A 17,819-nucleotide genomic window follows, 5' to 3' on the forward strand; every position below is an offset into this window, starting at 1 on the left:
GCCTTTCCACTGCATCAGTAGTTTGTTGTGATCAGTGGGAAGCAGTATCAGCACTTTGTTACCTGGTGTAAACTTCCTGTTTACGGCTTTGCGGTCGTAGTAGTGCTTTCCACTATCCTGAGACTTTCTCAAGTTTTCTCTCGCAATCTCGAGAGTCTCCTCCAGTTTCTCTCGCAACTCGAACACGTACTGGTAACTGTTCTTCACTTCAGGTGTGTCCACATCTTTCGTCCACAATTCCTTTAGTATTTGCATCGGGCCTCTCACGGTCCACCCGTACATCAGCTCGAACGGGGAGAATCCAGTGGACTCTTGTGGCACCTCCCTGTATGCAAATAGCAAGGCATTGATGTAGCGATGCCACTGCCTTGGCTGCTCACTGCATAGTTTCTTTAGCGTGGATTTCAGCATCGCATTGAATTTTTCGACCAGCCCATTGCACATCGGGTGATAAGGTGTCGTAGTCAAGTGACGAATGCTCAGCAGCCTGTTGACCTCTTCCATGCATTCAGAGACAAACTGTGTCCCCAGGTCTGTGAGGATCTCTTCAGGAACCCCAATTCTGCTGAAAATGTCCACAAGTGCCTCGGCAACAGTCTCGGTGTCAATTTTCTTCAGAGGCACAGCTTCTGGGTACCTGGTTGCATAGTCTACCAGGGTCAGTACCCAACGATGACCCGCTTCACTTGGCGGTTTTATCTCGCCGATGAGGTCAATGGCCACCCTCTTGAAAGGTCGGTCGATCAAAGGCATCTTCTGCAACGGCACTTTCGGGACCCTTCCTCGAGGTATGGTTTTCTGGCAAATATCGCACGATCGGCAGAATCGAGTCACATCTGCATGCAGTCCTGGCCAGTAAAACGCAGCCTGGATTCTGTCCGATGTCTTCTTGACACCCAGGTGACCTCCCATAATAGAGTCGTGGGCCACCTCCATCACCTGGCGCCTAAGTGGTTGAGGCACCAGAACTTGACGTAATGGCTTCCCACCGTTGACTCTCGGGTGCTGGAACACTCTGTACAGGATCTTGGCCTTCACCTCAAAGTGCACAGTGCCTTCGCCCTTAGTCATCTCCTTGACAGGACGACTCCTGTACTTTGTCAAGGTCAAATCAGCTTCCTGTAGCTGAATCAGCCGATCCCTGTCCACGACAGCAGTTGCAGAACTGTTGGTGACCCTGAGTGGCGTAGTTGTTTTGTCCTTCTTCGCCTGGGCTCTGGTCGTCACAGCGCTTACAACCTGCGGCTGGTCGCGGCGATGCACAGTTGCTCTGTCATCTCGTAACAGTTCGCTGATATCTTCATTCGCGAATGGCAGTGGGTCTTCCGCCTCAGCAGCAGGCTGAGCTGAGCCCATTCTCCATTCGAAATCAGGGTCATCAGGACGCCTCGCACCCCCAATGTTCCCAATTAGTAGATCGTACAAGGGCTTCTTCAGGCAGACGGCCTCAACTTCTCCGGTGAAGTATGGAGTATCGATCTGGATTTTTACCACTGGTGCCTTCACGCATTTGCTGTCAGCCATGAGCGTCCACTTGAAGTCACCAGTGAACTTCTCTGTTGGCACCAGATCCTCTTTGACGATGACCCCATTGCAGCCCGAATCTCTGAGAACAGTCACTTCCTGCTTCTCAACAAATCCCTTTGACACGGGCATGTTCGACACTGACACAGCTGCGCTGGCGACGACAGAGATTGACTTGCCATTGGCGAGTAGAAGCTGGCCATCAGAAATACATTCTTCCACGTCCGATGGTGTAGCCACTTGCTCGGCAGCCCTTGGAAGTATGACGCTGCTCGCACATACTTGTTGGTTCGAGCCACTCGTTTGCCTCTTGTTGTCGTAATATCTCCGTCGATGTTCTTGCGCTTTGTCATTGACATGTCCGTTATTCTTCTTTTTGGGACAGTTGGCGACTCGGTGGCCCTTGGCATTGCAATGGAAACACGTTATGTTCTGCCCTTCATTGGATGATGGTGCGGACTCAGTTTGTCCCTTGGCAGGTTGGTTTCCCTGGTTCCCGCTCTTCTGGAAAGGTTTTGATGACTTTGACGTCCCCAGGGTCCTTCCATGAGCAATGAGATAACGCTCAGCAGCATCAGTAATGTCCTTCAAACCCCGCAGTTTTTGCTCTTCCAAGCGGGTCGCCAGGTCCTTCGGGCAGGCATTAAGGAACTGCTCCTTCACGATCAAGTCCCGCAGACTCTCGTATGACTGCTCTTCACCTGATAACTCCACCCACTTCTGCAGGTATGACGACAGGCGCTCCACAAACTGGCTCGGTGTCTCTCCAGACAATGGCTGGCATTCGCGGAAGCGTTGACGGTAGCCCCTTTCAGTGAAGTTGTAGCAACGCAACAGAGCTTCCTTCAGTACATCATAGTCTCTGGCGTCATCGTTTGATAATCTAGTGTAGACCTCAAGTGCTGCCCCAGTCAAATGTGCGCTGAGTTGAATCGCCCAGTCGTCGCGCTGCCATCTAGCACTCTCAGCGAACCTCTCGAATCTTGCAAGGTAGCAGTCGATCTGGTCCTTCCCGTCAGTGAATGCTGGAAGTGTCGGTGCCCTGTGTAACATTTGCTGCTGGTTATCTCTTTGGCGTGGTGCCTCGTGCTCATTTTGAACACGCACCATTTCTGTCTGAAGCTCTAAGCGCTTCGTCTCAATTTCTATCTGGAGCTCCAAGCGTTTCAGCTCAATTTGCCTTTCTTCACGCTGTGCTTCTCTTTCTCTTTCTTCACGCTGCGCCTGTCTTTCTTTTTCTTCACGCTGCGCTTGTCTTTCTTTATCTTCACGCTGCGCTTGTCTTTCTTCACGCTGCGCTTGTCTTTCTTTTTCTTCTCGCTCACGCTGCGCTTGTCTTTCTTTTTCTTCTCGCTCACGCTGCGCTTGTCTTTCTTCACGCTGCGCCAGCAGTCGTGTCTGGGACTCGACGAACTCCGTCAACTGCTTGCCTTTTAGTCCCAGTTCAATTCCTTTTCCCCAGAACTCAGCCATTCTGGTCTTTTCCGGTGCGTTCGTCTGTATTCTTTCACAGCCCCGAACGTAGACGAATGTAGTCTTCTAAAAGAACACAGTCTCTACTGCACCTCCGATGCTTCTCTCGTCGCTGGTCACCTTCGTAGACGCAGGCTGCCACCCTCCTCGTCTAACGTGACGGCGCACTCTGCTCACGATACGTACGCGACGTACCTCAGTCGTATTTCGTAGTATTAATGCACTAGCTCCGCGACGAAGTCCGTCTCGTCCAAACGGCAGCTAACCTCTGTAATCCCGATACACTCCGGCGTCGCTCACCGTACCGAGCTGCGGCGATTACCAAACTCTTCACCAGTCACACCGAATCCACGGTTCTGTAGTCTCAATACTGATCCCTCAGGATACACCCGATTGATGGCTACCTCCTGTGACTGTCTTGACTGTCTTTGTTGCTGGAAAACCCTTGGCGTTAAACGTAGATCCTTGGCTTGGCCCCCAATTGTTACACGACACTTGAGATTGCCACAAGTTCTCAAACGTCGTATAGTTGTGTTCTTTTATTCTACGTCGCCCGTCTTCGCAGCAACAGAAAACAACTCGTCAAATTGAGTTCGAGGATTTATTCAGCATTCAATACATACAACTGCACAACGTAGCAGAACTCAAATAGAAGCTTTTTTAACATTCAAATCGCGCTGGCATATATAGTAAATACTCAATCTCGAGAATATTCCAGACCGAACACGATACAACTACATTATACGAGCCGTGCATGGACTAAACTAGCGACATTCTCTCTGACGTACATCAAAAGCGCCGACACACTTAATCCGAACGAACGCCACGAACTCACGACCAAAACAGCATGGTAAACAACTTGTTTTGACAGGACTAGAAAGTTCACCTGCATTCTCGTCCAAGCATAAATATTGTGTTTACAAAATATAATATCGGTACTTTCCCACAAAGTACAAATAAGTCAACTACATGCAACACACAAAACTGAACCAAAGCTCAGCAACGGTAGCGTTTCCTAACAGTATGTATTTTGAATCATAGCGTACGAACGGAATCTGCATGTTTTCAAAAAACAAGTGATTCTACAAAAGCAGTTAGTTTCTATAAATTTCTGTTCAATGGTAATGTCGTAACAGGCAATGTGTTTGGTGCTCATGTACAAATCAGGGGTCAGTTTTGATTACAGAGCGCGAAAAACAAGAAAATGTTGGAAATCATGCAATACTGCCACGTTTGACTCGCATGTGTTAAGATGAAGTCGACTAGCACCTTGGTATTTATATAGCCCAATCAATTTGCTACCTAATTCTTGCAATATCACGAAAGTGCGCTGCCCACACGATTTTCCGCAAATTTTGTTCTCGACCAAGTGCCGAAAATGACGCTGTACGAACGGAAACATCCGGTGTACGAACGATATAGCCGGAATCAGTTGAAACATCGTGGTAAAGAGAGGGGAAGAGAGTGCGCTGTTGTGTTGGCACGTGTTTGGGTCTGTCGATCGACGCATAATTAAGTTTGTGCGTGTGTGTTTGTTTGTTTGTTTGTTTGCTTAACGCCCAGCGGACCACGAAGGGCCATATCAGGGCGGTGCTGCTTTGACATATAAAGTGTGCCACACACAAGACGGAAGTCGCAGCACAGGCTTCATGTCTCACCCAGTCACATTATTCTGACACCGGACCAACCAGTCCTAGCACTAACCCCACAATGCCAGACGCCAGGCGGAGCAGCCACTAGATTGCCAATTTTAAAGTCTTAGGTATGACCCGGCCGGGGTTTGAACCCACGACCTCCCGGCGATCACGGGGCGGACACCTTACCACTAGGCCAACCGTGCCGGCGTGTGTGTGTGTGTGTGTGTCTGTGTCTGTGTTGATGTGTGTGTGGGTGTGAGAGAGAGAGAGAGAGAGAGAGAGAGAGAGAGAGAGAGAGAGAGAGAGAGAGAGAGGGGGGTGTATGCAGTGCCTTGGTATTGCACTTCTACTGAATTGTGTTGTGGTTTTTTTGCGTGAGTTCTGTCGATTCTTATATGTTTTCTGTATTGTCATTATCTGTTAACTTTTGAAAGTCGCATGTCCATCATGCGGCAGCGTCAGTCGCAGAGGGGAGCCGGTAGGATATATCATAGGCTAGCTTTTCATTTTAATCTTTTTTTCACTCAACGCAGAGATTGCAGGGACTAAAATGTACTCTGGTCTTAGCAGGTGCAGAAACTAAAGGGCGGAAATAACGCAGGCATTATGTTTATATAATTATTGTGAATGGTCAAACATTTACTGCGATCACACACACACACACACACTCACAGCGAATTAACCACAGAGCGGGGCAAGCTGCAAACCCTCCGTGTTCGCAACCCCGCTCTCACCCTCCCCCACTTCCTTCCCCCGAACCCCGACAGCATGCAGAACATTGAAATCTGCATGGAAGAGTATACCTCTTCATTAAAGGTACAGTAAGCCTCCCGTAAACCATCACAGATACTGTTAGGCTTATGCACACAGTACAAACACCCTTTCATTTAAACACTCACCGCTTGAGAACATCCTAGGTGCCCTCCGTAAAGAGCGAGCAATTTTCAAAGAATTTATTTTTGCGGGGTTTATCTTACACCTGAGCCATCGTGAACCCGTGTGATCCAGTTTCCCTTTTTCACAATGTTGTCGTCAGTTTGTAATTCGCTGTGGGCTTATCTGCAATAGCACGTTATTATGTACCTCTGACTATGCACGAAACAAACGGCTGTGGTTCACAAGAACTCTAGCGATGGCTTTTGACTGTTCAGAGGAACTGGCGATGGGCATAAACCGTCGTCTGCTACGAGAACCACGACCTTGCGTGACCCTGCTTCCGGGCTTTTCTTTTTTCAAACTTTCAAAACTTCGAATTGTACTGATCTTGTCTTGATGAAAAAAGAATTATTTTATGATTTAAGAATGTTTGTGTAACAAGCTGTCAATTTATTATTTAGATAAAAGTTAGGTCTTGCGCCAAAACGAACCACGGTCCGATTGTGTGAGGAGACAATCCGCAAAATTAATTCTTTGAAAATTGCTCGCTCTTTACGTAGGGCACTTAGGATGCTCCCGTTCGGTGAACGTTCAAATGGAAGGGTGTTTGTACTGTGTGTAAAAGCCTGACAGTATCTGTGATGGTTTACGGGAGGCTTACTGTGCCTTTAATCTCCAGCGCTCTTCCAGCCGAGACCATCAAACCCGCGGCGTGCTGGTCCAGTGGTCAAATCGTCAGCATAACGCATGGCACTAGGCTGAGTGTCGTTGTTTGGGCAGAAGGGGTCTATAATGTCGACCAAAAGTGGGTGCATTCCTTGTGTGAGTGTGGGTGTGTGGGTAGGGGGGGGACATCTCTCCCATGACCGGCCACCTGCAATGTACGGACAGGTTTGCATCATATCATCTTTCTTTTCTCCTATTTTATGGTGTGTGTCGGTGTGTGTCTGTCTGTGTGTGTGTGTCTGTGTGTGTTTGTCCCAAGGACAAATTGTATGAAAAGGCCTAGCCTGAAGTTTTAATCCTTGTAAAATAAAGTTCAGTTCAGTACAGTTCAGTTCGCTAAATCCTAGAGTTCCTCGCGGCGAGAATTGCCTAAGAAACACTACTTCCTCGCCACACTCACCAATTCTAGTGTCTAAGAAACGGGGGGCGGTTCACGTGCTCCTGCGGCCCCTCAGCCAGAGCTGTACAAAACTTTGTTTCACCTTCAGTGATTTAGGTCAGTTCGTCCTTCGCGTTTTACGTGGGGTTAAATTGTGTTACAGCAGACCAGACGAAAGGCCGGTTATACGCCAACAAAGGACTCGGGTTGATATGCAGACGACACGCAGACATCTTTATTTTTCTTTCAAGGGAGGATTCGTTTTTAAGAAAGTCTTGCAAGACTCAAACATTCTGTGCACGCTTCCTTTTCTTTTCATATTTAGCTGCTTTGCAGCAATGTATGATATTTTTCTCAACACGTCTGGTCCGTCAAAACGCACACAGAACACAGTGCTGAAAAATGTGGAATACAAAACGATCTGGGATGACAAAAGCTAAACTCAAGCTCGCGAGTTGAAGAATGGAACATTTCGTGTAGCCGTCAAGTTTGTTTGTTTGTTTGCTTAACGCCCAGTCGACCACGAAGATAGCCGTCAAGTAAAAATCTATCTGCTACGAAAGAGTGCGTTGACAAATGGACTGCAAAACATATGTATACACAAACATCATGTCAAGCTACAGTTTCATCAGTAAGTATAAGAATTCAAGAGGCATTCTTTTGTTTGCCAGTGATTCATTTTCAATCAAAGCAATCTGCTTCCCAACCGCCTCAACCGAACAGCCCAGAATATTTTGCCAAAACGGTATCAGAGAAATACCTCCCAGATTGCTGCCAAACGTAACAGAATTCTATATTTGAGGGTTTTTTCGTGCTGTTCTTCGTCATGTCACACCTATATCGAAAACTAAGCGTCGTACGAGAACAGCGCGCTTCCATTATGTTACAGGGTTCGGCCAGCAGGACACGAGGTGGGCGGGGCTTATTTCTTGGATGTCACTCGGGTAGGATGGTGGATCCCGACTACGATTTATACAAGGTAGGAGCAGAGACGGTCTCTGGTAGCAGACCGATTTCTGCGGAAACTCTCGACCTCGCCGACAAACTTTAAATTCCTGCCATACACAGCCTAGCAAAGCAAAACAACGGCAATGGTAGTATCAAGTATACATTAAACTATCGGACAGTGACATATGTATACCAACTAGACGTTGCTACTGCTACTATTCCGCAAAACGGCACGGAATTTTGACACACAAAATCCTATTTCGCTCTGGACGGAACGGAAGTTACAAATGACTTACTTCCCCATAAAAGCACACCAAGACAACAATCTGTGTCTTCATTGGCTGAAGGACAAGTATTGCGCAAAATCTGACGTGTTGTAGCATGGGGCAACCATTTGTACTTTTTTTTTAAACGAAAAATAAATGTCACACGCTTTCCTTCTTTGCCACTACTAAAGCAAACGTGTGCAAGATTGTATGTTACACGCTTTAGGAGCATGGCAAGAACGGATTCAAACTCAAAATTGTCCCTCCAAAAGCCAAACAATTAACACACGACTTTTATTTCTCCTGCTGTTATCGTTTCTTCTCTTTACACATTCTTCAACGCTCAGAATACTGAAAACGGCATCCCAGACGACAGTACTGTTTCCATACGCGAATTTAGCTGCCCTTGGAAAGATGACAAAGATCCCGGAATGAGCAAACATTTCGCGGATGCAGACGCAGAAAGACGTCATGAAGAATGCGATGCTTCAAAAGATACAGACTGTGACGATGACTGTGACGTCATTCACATACACCGAGACGTCATTCACAGTTGTTCGGTCACTTCCGTCAAAAAGTGGATCTCTCCACAATAGCTGCACCTCTGTTTAGGTTTGTCAAGCTTGAGTACACAAAACGTTTTTGTTCTCTCCTCTGTTGAAGCTGTGAGTCATAAATGCTATTCAGACTTGCTCGTGTGACCGAGTTTTCTTCCACACTCGATTAGCTGATGTCTAACTCACCCTGACGGCTTCGTTAGACAATCAACGTAATCTCGTGTGGAAGAAAACGTCTGTCACACGACCAAGCCGGAATAGCAGGTAATGTCAAATAACCAAAGGGAAGTAATCGCTCTTAATGCATACGACATGTGTAATAGAGTAAGCGAGAGTTGTACGGAACCTTTTCTCCTGGCACCTGAGAGAATAACAAGCATTGAAATGAACAAGCGACTTTCAAAGTATAGTCCTCTCTCTCTCTCTCTCTCTCTCTCTCTCTCTCTCTCTCTCTCTCTCTCTCTCTCTCTCTCTCTCTCTCTCTCTCTCTCTCTCTCTCTCTCTCTCTCTCTCTCTCTCTCTCTCTCTCTCTCTCTCTCTCTCTCTCTCTCTCTCTCTCTCTCGCTCTCTCTGAAGGAATATTTTGTTTTTCCTTTCACTTGTCCAGAGATTTGTAATTTTTGGAAGAAAGTCTCTGCATGATTTTCTGTTGTTTCTTTCGGATTTTGATCTTTTTAGAAAAAAAGGGCTTTGTTTTTGACAAATTGTAAGACAGTGTTATTGCATATATTTTTTAATACAAATATTGACACAAGGTATTACCGAGGATATTAGTGAAACCTTTTCTTCTCTCCCAAATTCTTTTATGAAATTAGAGGGAGAGAGAGAGAGAGGGGGGGGGGATTTGACAGACAGACAGACAGACAGAGAAAGAGCGAGAAAGCGGAAGAGAGAGACAGTTAACAGAGAGAGAGAAAGAGAGAGAGGGATGGAGGGTGGTTTTTATTGAGTCACTTGAGAAAAAGTGACTCTATGTAATCGGTCAGTGTTAGTCTGTCCGGCCGGCCGGCCGGCCGTCCGTCCGGCCGGCCGGCCGGCCGTCCGTAGACACCACCTTAACGTTGGACTTTTCTCGGAAACTATCAAAGCGATCGGGCTCATATTTTGTTTAGTCGTGACCTCCAATGACCTCTACACTTTAACGATGGTTTCGTTGACCTTTGACCTTTTTCAAGGTCACAGGTCAGCGTCAAAGGAAAAATTAGACATTTTATATCTTTGACAAAGTTCATCGGATGTGATTAAAACTTTGTAGGATTAATCTTTACATCAAAGTATTTACATCTGTAGCCTTTTACGAACGTTATCAGAAAAACAAGGGAGATAACTAGCCTTTTCTGTTCGGCAACACACAACTTAACGTTGGGCTTTTCTCGGAAACTATAAAAGTGACCGGGCTCAAATTTTATGTGAACGTGACTCCCAGTGACCTCTACACTTTGACGTCTGCTTTGGTGACCTTTGACCTTTTTCAAGGTCACAGGTATGCTTCAGGTATGCATTGTGTTGTGAATAGCAATTTCTTCCTGTCCATCTGATGCCTCATATAATATTCAGAACTGCGAAAGTGACTCGATCGAGCGTTTGCTCTTCTTGTTGACAATAGTTTTCATTCGGTAAAAGGCAAATTCAATTACCGCTCTCTCTCTCTCTCTCTCTCTCTCTCTCTCTCTCTCTCTCTCTCTCTCTCTCTCTCTCTCTCTCTCTCTCTCTCTTCATTACACACACACACACACACACACACACGCACAAACGCATACGTACACACAGTATCGTACACACAAACTCACACACAAAAAACATCCGTGGATGTATATATTATACGGTATCATGAGAGAGAGAGAGAGAGAGAGGGGGGGGAGAGAGGGGGGAGGGGGAAAGAGCGAGCGAGAAAGAGAGAGCGAGAGAAGACAGATGGGGAGAGAGAGGGGGAGGGGAGTGGGAGAGAGTGATTTAAAAGAGGTACAGAGAAAGAGCGATTGAGAGGTGAAGAGAGAGAGAGAGAGAACTCAGAATGGTTTATTATAATATGGCCACAGACTCATATACAAACCACGGGGGATGGGGGAAGAACAACATTAAAAAAAAAACACACTAACAATCACCATGAAATAAATACGTGGTGAAAAGAGAGAGAGAGAGAGAGAGAGAGAGAGAGAGAGAGAGAGAGAGAGAGAGAGAGAGAGGCAGAGGCAGAGACAGACAGACATACAGATCCGACAGACAGCCATGCAGACAATATATATACACACTCACACGCACACACAAAGTGAAGTGTCTGCCGTTTGAACATGTAGTATAGTGCTATCGACACGTAGCGTTATCGACACGTAGCGCTACAGTACATAGCTTTTTTCAAAAATAGTGATATCCAGGGCCGGACTAGGCTAAGAGGAGGGGGGGGGGTTGCCAGTGGGGGTCAGGGGGCGAAGCCCCCTGAAGCTGATGGGTAGGTCATATTCTGAGATAGCAAAATGGTCGCTCCTTGCATGAAACGGCATAAAATAAACAATAATAAAAAAAAGTTTAAATAAGTGAGGTACATGTTTAGGCTAGGGGGGGGGGGGGGGTTGCGCAACCCCCATAACCCCCCCGGTAGTCCGGCCCTGATATCGACACGTAGTTCTATTGAGACGTAGTGATAATGGGATGTGTGAATTGTGGCAATAGCAATACGTGCCGATAGCACTACTGTTTTTGGCAATTTGTGTCGATAGCACTACAGAAAATAGCGCAAACAATACGTAGCACAAATAACACGTAGCGCTAGCGGGGGACGCACCGGTCACATCTGTGTACAGAGTAGGGCACCCGAGCTTGATCCGTCCGTGCAATGCAAAGATGATCAAAACGCTGATCGAGTTGATTGAAAAATAAGCAGCTAATAATACCGTCCGGCTTCAGATTTTATGCACACATGTTTTCAAGAAAGTAATTGTTTTTACAGGTTCTAGTGTTCATCACAAAACATTGCATATGTTTTGTCACGTTTCAATATCACAATAAGGTGATTATGAACGGTTAGTTACTTCTAACTAACTAACCACACCACGATCCACTCTCGCAGTCATACAAATAGATAGAATCAACAAAAGTATAAGTTTCAGACGCCTGTTTATGTAATATCACGCCACCTCCCTCGAGACTTCACTCCAAAAGATGTTCTTTTTACGTTAAAAACGTAAAACAAGTGGTCACTGACAAAAAATGCCAGTTAAAGTACAGAAATAATAATAACACGCTGATCCCGTGTATAGTTAGGAAAAGTTACTGATCTGCCTAAAAGTGCTAATTCATGCAGGTGTCACACACCCCACGTCGTCACCACTCGAGTATAATCACAAATAATACAGATGACTTGGTGGTAAGGGTGCAAAAGACATGGTGCAACTAATTAGCTTTTTGCCACTGAGTGGGCGGCCCGTGATTAGTCTTTAGTCTCCACAACTGCTCCGTTGAAATGTAATGCCGGTTAGCGTGGCAACGAAGCAGGGAACAGTGGAGACATCAGGCGCTTCACCCAGTCGCTGAAGGTCCTCCCCGTAGTCTACCAGAAAGATGTAGAAGACGCGTAGATGGGCAGGACAGCGACAGCAAAAAGCCAATACAGCAGGTTAGCAGGTTACACGATGTTTGCGGACGACCTGGTTACAGCATCCCAGCACGTAGTCGTAGTAGATTACGTCCAGCAACAGCAATAGAAGAAGGCTGCAACAAAAAAGCCTCGGTGCACTAAACATGTCATGCTCCCCTCACACGCCACCTTTAAACATGTCACCCTGACATATCTCATCGAGCACGTGGGCCTGCACAAACGGACTTTTACAACAACAAATCAGCTATTTTCCTTCCTTCTCTCCATATCTACAACAACCATATACAGATTAGTATTTTAGCGTCACAAAGAGCAAATTATGCGCTAACCTGGAAAGAACAACAGAGATTATTTCATTCCACAAACACAGACACGTCAAAAGCGTTAAATAATGATTTATTACCTCAACAGCCTTATGTAGGTAGCTCTCTTTTAAGCGAAACCGCTTCCTTTCGAATGACTTCTGTTCGTCAACAGAAATACCGTCATCCTCCTCTCTCGCTGAATCCTTATGCGGTGAAAACGCACAGCGACAGAAACCTTGACGCCCCGACTGTCAGCCAGCATGTGTCCAGAAAGAAGGTGGTCTGTCCTATGTAGTTCCTATCAAGCCTCACTAGCAAGTAGCATAGCACGTTGATACCCAGTAAAGTATTTAAACGTGTTGAAAAACCATCAAACTTGTAGGAGAATTCTGACACCGACCCTTCTCTCTCGCTGCTGAGTTTCGAGTGTCCAGTAAATATGTCTCAAACAGACAACCTGGACAAAATCACGTGACTCACCTTGTCACATTCCAAGTTCAGCTATCCTAGTTTTGCCCCGACAGCAGAAATCACCCACGTGAAATCCGTGAGACACGAAATTCCCGTGTTCGCTTTGCTCGGTCAGCTAAAACCCAGCCGTTGACAGAAAGCACAGGCGCTTTCTATCGCAATTGACCAAGAGAAGGCACCCCACAGAGTGACACTTTCTTGATCCATGTCACTAAATCGTGACATGTTTACATTCAGAAGCCGTATAATCATGATCATGCCACATCACATACATGAACGTGCATACTTCCAGACCCTTGGGGAAGTCAAACATGAGTAAGGCCAACAAAAAAATATAGTCTGTTTACGGTAACATAGGCAAAAAAATAGGGTCGGTAGGTAGGGACTTTTATTTTTATTTTCTTATTTTTTTCTCCAAAAAAACACATATTTTTAAGTTATTTTGCCAAAAAACAAAGACTTTTTTTTCTTTCTCCCCAAATGCCAAAAAAAAGTCTAGGGTCGCGCGAAAAAATAGGGTCGGTCGGGATACCGTAAACAGACTATTTGTGTGTGTGTGGCCTAATCATATCGTGATCTTTCATATAGATTCCAAATTAAATCTTTCAGTAAACACCTTCATATGTTACAGATTCATACCAATGAACTACAATAAAATTTAGCAACAACGAAACAAAGAAAGACACACTTTACTGATAATCTGCATTAAAAATATTACAACATTTTTACATTACACACACACACATACACACACACACACACACACACACACACACACACACACACACACACACACACACACACACACACTTTTTGGAATCCTACTGCTAAATCTAAACCGACACATATAAAAGCAACATGCACGCATACATCCTGTTATAAAAAAAACATGTAAGTATACACTCATATTTCGTCTTTCAAAAGATATTTTCCGGAACATAGTTTGTTTGGGTGTTCATAGATTATTTGTATTTCTGGAAGGTGAGGCGAGATAAAAGCGAGCTGATTGTATGATAGTGGACAATAAACATATAGTGCAAATCTTGTCTAAGTGTTAGTGTCGGAAATATGCACGAGAGAGCCCACAATCACTGCCAGCATGATAGTTTGGCTGTTGATTGAAAAAGTCACCACATGTGTTCATCATGATGGTAGTGCTCATGATCTCCGACATGCAGATTTTTGGAAAGAACAGTGCGTCATATTATTGCAAAAAATGTATTTCGGAGCTGTGATGCTTTTCATTACTTGACTGAACATAATTATCCCTTGTAACCGAGTGCCCAATGTACTTTACCCTGATCACGGGGTCAAATAATACAGAGTGCCCCTTTCTCACCAAGCTCAAACACTCAAAACAACTGACACAGGTTAAATTACCAGGTTCTTTATTTCCATAAGATGATGAGGGGAATGTGTGGGAAAGCGGGGGTTTACCTTCAAATACAAAACTTCCAATGTATTACTCTCTAGAACAACCCAAAACAACACTCTAAATCCTTTACTCTAAAGCTATGCTTTAGATTCCCACTCTAAAACTATGCTTTAAAACAATACTTTAAATCCTCCCTCCAAACTACACTCCAAAACTCTACTCTAAATCCTCACTCTCAACTTTAATCAATTTTTTTTAAACACAATAGAACTCTAATCTAAAACAAACGAAATCTAAAAAAACAACCTAAAAACAATTCTCCAAAGAAAAACCAATCTAACAAAACCTAACTGAACCCCTCTAACGAAACCTAACTGCACCCCTCTAACGAAACCTAACTGCACCCTTCTACCGAAATCTAACTGCACCCCTGTAACAAAATCTAACTGCACCCCTCTAACGAAACCTAACTGAACCCCTCTAACGAAACCTAACTGAACCCCTCTAACGAAATCTAACTAAACCCCTCTAACGAAACCTAACTGCACCCCTATAACGAAATCTAACTGCACCCCTCTAACGAAACCCCGTCGCACATTCCGCCATTCTGTAAATCACAGAATGCACGTCATAAGCATACATAAACAACTCAACAATTTCAACCACCACAAACTAAATCCTTTAACAACAACAAAACACATCATTCCTTCCAAATAACATGCCTACAATACAGTTCTCTCAAACACTCAAACGGTTTTCTAAAACATTCAATAAACAAAAGTTTTCCCGAACATTCAACTCACAAAACAATCTACTTGAACATTCAAATAAATCCTCCCAAAGCATGTCACAACCTGCACACTTTAATGCTGTTTTACCCATTATATAAAAATAGCATATGAATAACATACCCGTCTCAGAAAAATCACATCACGGTTCCTTTTCTGTTCGTAGCAAACCTGCCACGCGACCGCTCACTGGATACGTCTGTTCTGTTCGAAGCCCCAGCGAAAAGTGAATACCCCAACCCACAACATCCCGCGTGCCTACGTCACAAGGTTAAAACAAATTCAACTCAGAGGGGTGTCGGGTACCGAAAAGCGATCATTTTACCTATGCAAATTTAAGAATCGGCTCTTCCGCCAGACCATTTCAATACAGACAAAACACAGTCTCGGAAACCTTAGTGGATCCCCGATAGTACAGGTTTGAGTCCTCGATAGCACAGAGGTACCACGAGTTCACGAGTTCAAACGGATGCGCAAAAGTACATGTGTACCGTAACTGTCATTCAGTCACAGGCTGACATAATTAAGGTACATAAAGGGTCAGCAGTCAATAAAACCATCAGCAGATTTATTTCCTAATATCGTCAACTGCAGTGTTGCTCTCAGGCTGAAGTCTTTGGTCACTGGTGCATACTTTTTTTCTGATCTGAAGCGTTGTTGTGACCACTGGCCAGTCCGCCGGCCGTCCGATACATTTTCACATATAGGAGGCCCTCTGATCGAATTTTTAATTTTTTTTAGCTTTCAGAAGTTGGCCGCTCAGCGACATCCATTTCCTCTCCACTATAGTTCTTGTCCACCAGACTGTTACTGAAACAGTAAGTTCATAAAATCATTAATGCATTTAGTCTTAAAGGCCCACTCCGCTTCCCGTAAACCATCAGTTTCTGGCCACAGACACCGTCAGGCTCTTACACACAGTAGGCCAACAAACACCCTTTCGTTTAAACACTTACCGCTAGAGTTTAAGCATTTTTCAAAGAATTCATTTTTGCGTGGCCAGCCGGATTTACTTTAAACCAAATCGGAAGCCTCGTTTTGACGCTAGAACTAACTTATAAAATAAAAATAAAAAATTGACAGCATGTTCCACAAACATTCTTAAATCATAAAAGTTTTTTTTCTCTCATCAAGACAAGATCAGTACAATCTGAAGTTTTGAAAGTTTGAAAAAGGGAGCCCGGAAGCGTGTTTGCCCTAGCAGACGAATTTTCTGCATGTCGCCAATTTCTTTGAATGGTCAACCGCCACCGCTCAGTTCGTGCCACATGCAGTCGTTTATTGCATTTTAGATTCAGAGGTACACAATACATGTAACGTGCTATTGCATATACAGCGAGTCGCATTGAAACCACAAACTGACGACTTAATTCATCACGTACGTGAAAAAGGGAAAGTGTCACACGGGTCCCCGATAGCTCAGACGGTGAATAAACCACGAGAACTGGTGTGTGGTTTACGCATGCTAAATCGCCATTAAAACGAACTGTGCCATTTAATGATGTTAAATGCTAGTGCAAGTGTGTTCCATAAGGTTAGATTTGTTTATTTCGTGATAGATTCCATCGTTCTGAAAACCTCATTTGAGGCATAGTGAGGCTTTAAGCCAAAACACTGCATGCAGCTTTTTGCCTTCACCTCTCCATTTACTTATTTGTTTTGTTTTTGTACACTGATTCTCTTATCACACAGAATTTCTCTGATAAAAAAGAAACAAAACTAAAGACAGAGAAAACAAGCAAACAAACACCACCACGACCACCACCACCACCACCAAACTAAAAACAAGCTGATTCGCATAACACAATCATGTGCATAACTCAAAATGGTAATTAGACAGGTAATTTCTCATATCTAAAAGTCAATTCCTAGAAGGGTTTAAATAGTCAAAGCTCTAACTGAAATAACATAGAACAAGTGAAGCCAATGCTCGTGTGGCTCACCTTCGTCTTAGATTATTTGACTAAAAAATTATCTCGCACTGTGACTCCACAAACATTCAAGAAACGATTAATATCTGCTTCGTAACCTGAACGTAACCTCTTTCAGGGGAGGGGGGGGGGGGTCCAAATTTCTTTTAGGGGCAATTCGACGATGCGAAGCGTTTAGTTGAGGGCGCAAAGCGTTCGAACCTCCTAGGAGGGTCCTCCTCATGCTCCCCCGAAAAATGTTGATAAAAACAAGGAAAATGGAGCAATCTGAGCAAAAAAAACTTCCCCTAATACACCTTCCAAAAAGTAAATTTAAGAAGACAAATTTGGATCAAAACAAGGCCAAAAAAAAAAAGGTGTGGTTACGGTAACATAGCCAAAAAAAATAGGGTAGGTAGGTAGGCAATCACTTTTTTTTTTTTTTAACTTTTTTTTCTAATGTGTACAAATTAAACCTACTTGACAGGGAAATAAGTGTGCGACACGGGCGCTTTCGTTTTCATTGCGTTTTTTGTACTCGTTTTATTTTTTTTTTTTGACAAATGTAATAAAAAGTTATAGGATCGGCCCCTAAAAATAGGGTAGGTCGGGTTACCGTAACCACACCTATTTTTTTTTTAGGCCCAAGGAACAATTGATCGATCTGGTGCAACCTGGGCCAACAAATTACCCAACTACTTTCCAAAACCGCCACTTAGAAGATAAAGGCTGGCTCCTATGGGGGTTAGGGGGCAAGCCCTCCCGGAAAAGTTTGATAAGAATCAAGGAAAATTGAGCAATCTGAGCCATCATTTTGTTTTTATTCTCAATTTTATTTTATTTATTTATTTGTGTATGTATGTATGTACGGAAACCCCGGATCCCCCCCCCCCCCCCCCACCCCCCACCCCCTGCATCCGCCCCTGTCTTTATGTCTTAAAACTTGAACAAGATCAACTAGACGTGATTCATGGCTAGACATGGGAGTG

The 17,819-nt window shown here is 44.4% G+C and overlaps 2 protein-coding genes across 5 annotated transcripts in view; both read left to right on the top strand.

Annotated features, from left to right (window-relative positions):
* LOC138969046 (origin recognition complex subunit 6-like) overlaps positions 1-17,819 on the top strand; it is a 591,738-nt gene that overhangs the window by 477,099 nt on the left and 96,820 nt on the right. The window lies entirely within an intron of this gene.
* The window catches only part of LOC138968941 (small conductance calcium-activated potassium channel protein 2-like), a 68,851-nt gene that overhangs the window by 46,152 nt on the left and 4,880 nt on the right, over positions 1-17,819 (top strand). For 3 of the 4 annotated variants that reach the window (XM_070341623.1, XM_070341638.1, XM_070341630.1), the window contains one exon: positions 7,505-7,594. The exons of the other annotated variant lie outside the window; for it this stretch is intronic. In XM_070341623.1, coding sequence (XP_070197724.1) covers positions 7,505-7,594 — 90 coding nt within the window. The remainder of the gene's footprint in view (positions 1-7,504; positions 7,595-17,819) is intronic. 4 annotated transcript variants of the gene reach the window in all.

Source organism: Littorina saxatilis, linkage group LG1 (assembly GCF_037325665.1).
Source record: "Littorina saxatilis isolate snail1 linkage group LG1, US_GU_Lsax_2.0, whole genome shotgun sequence".
NCBI classification, from domain to species: Eukaryota; Metazoa; Mollusca; class Gastropoda; order Littorinimorpha; family Littorinidae; genus Littorina; species Littorina saxatilis.